Source organism: Corvus kubaryi, unplaced genomic scaffold (assembly GCF_017639235.1).
Source record: "Corvus kubaryi isolate FWS band 111438036 unplaced genomic scaffold, C.kubaryi_AGA036_p1.0 69, whole genome shotgun sequence".
Taxonomy (NCBI): Eukaryota; Metazoa; Chordata; class Aves; order Passeriformes; family Corvidae; genus Corvus; species Corvus kubaryi.
The window spans coordinates 10,275,254-10,281,253 of NW_024582057.1; the positions used below are offsets into that span (position 1 = coordinate 10,275,254).

At 50.0% G+C, this 6,000-nt stretch overlaps 1 protein-coding gene across 4 annotated transcripts in view; it reads right to left on the reverse strand.

Moving 5' to 3' along the window:
- ZCCHC2 (zinc finger CCHC-type containing 2) overlaps positions 1-5,980 on the reverse strand; it is a 44,649-nt gene extending 38,669 nt beyond the window's left edge. For all 4 annotated transcript variants that reach the window (XM_042049011.1, XM_042049010.1, XM_042049009.1 and 1 more), the window contains exon 1: positions 5,338-5,980. In XM_042049011.1, coding sequence (XP_041904945.1) covers positions 5,338-5,898 — 561 coding nt within the window. In that variant the 5' untranslated portion in view covers positions 5,899-5,980. The remainder of the gene's footprint in view (positions 1-5,337) is intronic.
- Between the last annotated feature and the right edge of the window lie 20 nt (positions 5,981-6,000).

A 6,000-nucleotide genomic window follows, 5' to 3' on the forward strand; every position in this document is an offset into this window, starting at 1 on the left:
TCTTGTGGTTATCTCATTTTTAAGACACTTCCCAAGACACTAAATTTTCTTTAAGTGTTTAAAGTATGTTTACTTTCTTCTCCCAAAAACACAAGATTAAGAGGTTGAGGAAAGGCAAGAAACTCACAAAGGAATGCAGTTTCCAGCCAGATCTCTGAGACAGTCCTCTGCCAGTTTTGGTCTCCAGAAGCATAAACGTTTAGACTTGGAGGATACTACAGAAATTCATCAACTCTTTAAGGAAAAATAGGCATTTTGTTTAAATTACAGTTAATGAAGAATCAGCTGTAGTGTTTTCTAGGACAGCTCTGGCTAGAGACTGACACTGGCAAGCAAACAAGGTGACAGATTTAAGCAGGCAGAATCCTACAGACTTCAGATGTTTCACAGACCCAACCATCTTACTGCTGCTGTCTGCACCCTTTTCTGCAGGTCTAGAAAAAGCTGAGATTCCTCTGGACTCCAAACCCAGTGAGATCCTGCTATCTATAAATAAGTCAGCACTGGGCAACCCTGAAAACCAGACCACAGCTCAACTACAGCAATCCAAGCGCAAGCATTAGGAAGTCAGGGGTATATTTTCAACCCTCAGTACTCATTTACTATGCTGGAGAACAAACTGTCAGGGACAACAGCAAGGGACTGATTAACTCTGGTATAATGGGACTGGGAAAGGCTACAAGCTTCTACTAACATCTCATATTTAGAATTAAACAGCTAAAACAGCTCAAAGCAGTGAAAGCTTTTACTCTGCAATTTCCTGGAGCATCAGCATGCACATCTAGATAGAACTCAGTCATTTTAGGCATTGTCTTTTATCTAGCTATGACTTCCTTTCCAGAAGAGTTCCAGTAATGTTTCTGGAAATTCTTAACTCCTGTTTGGAGCCAGAAAAACTCCTGTTCAGAGACAAGGCTGTTAGGTTCTCTGAGGCAGCTGGAATATTTTTTATCTCAGTATGCAAAACTTGTAAAACATTTGTATTTCCCCGGAGTGTACCACCATTTAAAAGATCTTTGCCACAAGTAAAATTACATTTTTTATCTTGATGTCTCTTATCTAAACCAGACTCTGAAGACACACTTTTCCTTATATTCAACTCCATGACACTAAAAACAGTGCACTGAAGACAGAGCTCTTAGATTCTAAAATTAAATTCTACTACCTTATTCTGCTGGAAGTGACTGAAGATCAATTATAAAAGCACTCTTCTAATTTGCAGACGAAGTATCCTATAAATGCAAGTGTACTAAGAAAAATATGCAAATAGAAAATTTCCCTTTCTTTGTAAGTAGAGACTTTTTTCTGTGAAGAATCCTCCAGCCAGCTAATTATACTATTCAACAAACCATTATCTCCAGGAGATTGCTTTTTTCAACAGAACCTTGGTTCTATTCCTGTCAAGTATACCTGATCAAATGTTCCAGGGCATAATGCAAGCCACATTTATTATGTTGGTAGATATTCAGAACGTCCTCAGTATTTCAGCATTTTGATCCCAGACATTCAATGGGATGGAAAAAGATAAGGAATAAAGTCAAACTCCTTTGATAATGATGTACTTAGTAAACACAAATAATCAATGCAAGAGTTAAGCTATATGTTGCTACTTAAACCAATATACAGTGGTATCAACAGGATCTTTGCACATTAACGCTTCTTTCATTCAGCAGCAAATGCCCAATTTATTCTTATACTTCAACTTTAGATTCAAAATTGATATTCTGCAGCTTAGTGCACCAATGACTTTTTTTGAAAAGGCATTGTTACTATAAGCCACACCTTAAATTAAGGATTTGAAAATAGTATCAAATATTTATGTATAAAAACTCCCAAACCTTAATTCAGAACACTTTATAAAGAAACAAAATTTATGCAATTGTAAGGAGATCCTAGCTCTGCCCATCCCACTCTTAACAGTCCTACCTCCCACAACTTTGGAATTTCTCCACCATTCTGAGCTGAATTTGTTAAAATATATCACTAAGAAATGTTACATTTTTAAAAGATCGTTGAATTAAGACCCAAAAAGAGCAACAATCTTAGTAAACCTTTGTCATGAAACAACTTCATTGCGATCTCAATTTTCTCAGACAACACAGACCCTCTCCAGAAAACATTACCCCAATAACGGGAAAAAGCAAATTGCTTTATGTTCTAGTAAATCATCTCAAGCCTTGGTGTTCACTAAAGCTAGGTGTTACAGCTCCTTCAAACCTCAAACCGAGCCATTTTGTTAGATATGCCACGTGCAATAGCACGGTCCTTTGCCCTAAGGAATTCAGAATCCAGAACTGACAAGCCACCTGACTCAACTCCAGGACTGAACTCCCTCACTTCTGCAGGGTGATTTCACATCACTGCTGCCAGCCATAGGAATACATTATTGTTCCACGGCCCATGTGAACAACAGCTCTGTGACCACCTTCCGACGGGCCAGAAGCCGGGAGGTGAGAACGCCCGGGAGCGCTAAGCACAGGAAGAGCAGAGCTGAGCTCGCAGCCTCTCTGCACAAAACTGCTGCTGCGCCTGTTCTGACCGATCAACGGGCACGCCACAGTGCCCGCACAGACGCCGGGCTCTTCCCAGCGCCCCAGGCCTCCCGCCTGCCGCCCCGGGAAGCCGGGAAGCGGGCCGGTCCCGGCGGCCGCGCCCTCCCCGTTATGCAACGGCGGCCCCGCCCCTTCCCGCCGCGCCGGGCGCCGCCCCGCGGGCACGTGACCGGGAGCCAGCCGCCGCCATATTGGACGGGGCGGGAAGTGGCGGTCACCACCAGGCACCGCTTCCGTGTTCCCCGCGCAGGGGGCTGGCGGAGCGGCAGCGGGGCTGTGCCCTCACGGGGCGCGGGGGATCCGCGACCCACCCGTCCTCCCCGCAAGCAAAGAGAGGGGTCACCCCGTTTACGCGGGCCGTGACGGCGCTCGGTGTGTAGGGGCGTCGTGTCCCTCCTCGCTCCCCCTCCCGCCGGTCCTTCTGCCCCCGCCGCGCCCGGCTGTGCCCGTCTAACGGGGGAGCAAAAAGCCCGCGTCCCCCTTCCGGGCGCGGCCATTGCCACCCGCGACGGGCACCGCCTGCCCGAGCACTTCCCGGGCGGCCGCGGAGCACCGCGACCACCCTGAAGGCTCCCGAGCAGAGCTGCTTGGGCTGCCCGGCTTGGAGCGGGTCATTCCCAGAGATGGAGCCCTGCCCTTTCGACACGAGCCCAGCCGAATAAAATTTCAGAGAGGTCTTTATGAACCGTTCTAGTTCACAAACACAGAGCCCTGAAGGCACTCAAATTTCAGAGATTAAAGGAGGATAAAAGGCCTGTGGACACCCGACAGGATTTTAAAATCAAGTTCAATTTAACGCTACGGCAGCATTTTGCCAGGGAAGTCTTTAACCCTGCTACTGGCTCCATCTCTTCCAGCGTTTTATCTGCGAGGGTCCCACTGTCCCCATGGAACTGAAAATACTCTGCAGAAACCCACTGATCCCTCTGTTCCCTGTCAGCCATTATTTCCCAGAAAGGCTGTGCTGTATTTACAATTAGCCATTAAGAAAGGGGGGAGGGGGAGGAAAGCCTACGGAAGGGTTGTCGTTTCACTGCTGTGTCGACTATGGAGTATGTGATGTGCATGTTCAGCCAAGCTGACTCGGGTCTCTCGGTGTTCCCTGAGTAAACAAAACCACCACAACTTGGACAACTGCTTTTATGCTGAAGCCAGAACACTGCACAAAACTGACTTCCATTCCAGTAGTTCACGGGAGCCTGCTCTCCCAACGGCATTTGGTGGGACACACTGAGCAGCTACAACTGCTGTGCCAGCTCCAGGCAGGAAGTATGTTTCCGGTTACTAGCACTTTAAACCCAGAGGAACAGTGTCCAGTCTTACCACTTCCTGCAATTCAATCTTCTCCCCGGAAAGATGGACTTTCAGGATTAATTCTGGGATAGAACTAGACTTGATGCAGGCCAGCGAGCCAAAATAAACACTTTTTGGTCTGATGTTCCAAATTCATTGTGATTTCAATCCCCTAACATCTGCCCATTAGTTTATGGCCTGCCAAATGCATTTTGGCCTTTAAATGATATAAGCATTTACTTAATACATCTGAAGGCTTAGAAACTCATCCCTCTCCTTCAAGTACTCCTCAGGAGCATATCCCATCTTTAGCAAACAGAAGGAGCCATTCCTTTCATACAGCAGGCAATGCCGAAGTTTTCTACAAGTGGACTGAAATGGACTGCACTGCAAGCATCTTAGGAACAAAATCCAAAACCCCAACCCTTACTGCTTTGTACCCTTTTCTGTCAAGTAACTCATGAAAACCTGATGGGTTCAGTGGAACAGTACTATAAACACCCATCTTCCAGCCCTTCCTTCCCCTTTGCACGAGAGGCCATCTATAGACCAAAAACTGCAGAGCTCCATGAGGACGGCTTGGCTGCATAAATATGGGGCAAATTTTAAAGCCAGTGCTTATCAAGAGGACAGCAGTGAACGGCACTGGGGGAAAACCTCCGCTTAAACAGAGCTACTGCACAGGAGAAAGCTTCCGTTGTCACTCACTGCAAGTCCTCATCCCCGGTGACAGCCACCTCCTAGCAACAAGTGGCACATCGGCTTTCAAGATGAGCTTTGCTGTTTCCTGACAGCCACCCAAAAAAATCAGTTTTTCTCCACACAGAAGCTCCAGTTGTGACACTTTGTTGCTTTAGTGGAATCATTACCACCCCTTCCCCAACGTTGTCAGCCATCTCACTGAACCTGGTATTTCAGAGAACCAGCCTTCGAGCTGGTGACCCGACCCTGATTCTTGCCAAGTTCAAGCCTGTGTCTCATTTTGGGAAGGGGCAAGGGAGCAGGCTCCATATAAAAAATATTTCAACGTATTCTATAGGTTTGAAGCCCCTAGAGAATGCTCTCTTAGGCAATCTGGTCTCTATCTAGCATGACTGTTATTATTATTTCTATTTTTACAAGTTTAGTCAAGCTGTTGCTTGTATTCCTGCATCGTACAGTGGCCTACAGCGTACAAGGCAGCCAGTTCAGTACTGTGCACCCTGCACTCCAGCACGGCAGAGTTCCAGAAAAAAAAGCAGTGTTCCAGAAAGCATGGCAGGCTAGGAAAATCAGCCCTTCCCCCCGCCAAGAAATTCGTAGTAGACACTCCGCAGCAGGTTGTGGGGGCGGCCGGGGCTGACACTGTCGTGGTAGGGGGAGGGCGGGAGGGACTACATCCCAATGGGGGGATTCGGGGAAAGCAAGCAGCCGCTCTTACGAAAACGAGAGACCGATGGAAGAAGGACCCGCTGAGATGGCGCAGCAGGAAGAGCGCAGGACGCGGCGTTACCTGGGCTGGGTGGCGGCCGAAGCCCTCCTCCTCCTGGTCCCCGCACAGGGCTCTCCGCAGCCGCTCCAGGTGCTCCCGCAGTGTGACCCGCTGGTGGAAGGAGAAAGCCGGGTGCAGCGAGGCCATGGTGAAGAGCAGGAGCAGCTCCTCCTGCGCGCCGCAGCCCAGGCCCTGGGCGGCGGGGAGCCCGGCCTGCCCGTTCTCCGCGGCTCCGTCCATCACCACCACCACGTCCCCCTCCTCCTCCTCCTCCTCCTCCTCCTCGGCCGGGGCCCGCCGCGCTGCCGGGCAGCTCTGCAGGATGGAGTCCACCTGGGGCAGGAGGCGGTGCAGGCGGCCGGCGGCCTCGCGGTTCTCGGAGCCCAGCAGGGCCAGGTAGACGATGAGCTTGGAGCGCACGGCCGGGTCGCGGAAGTCGCCGAGCTGCCCGGGGTCGCTGAGCCCGTTGGCCTTGGCCTCCGAGTCGCGGAGGCAGTGGTAGTCCTTGCGGGCCAGGTCCTCCAGGCAGGAGCCCAGGAATCGCAGCTCCAGAGGGTTGCACAGGTCCAGCAGCCCCACCATGAACTCCAGGCGCTGCGCCGAGCCCAGCACCAGCCCGAACCACTCGTACACCGTCTCCTTGTCGGTGCGGGCGGCCGCCGATCAAGGAGGCGGTGGGGGGGG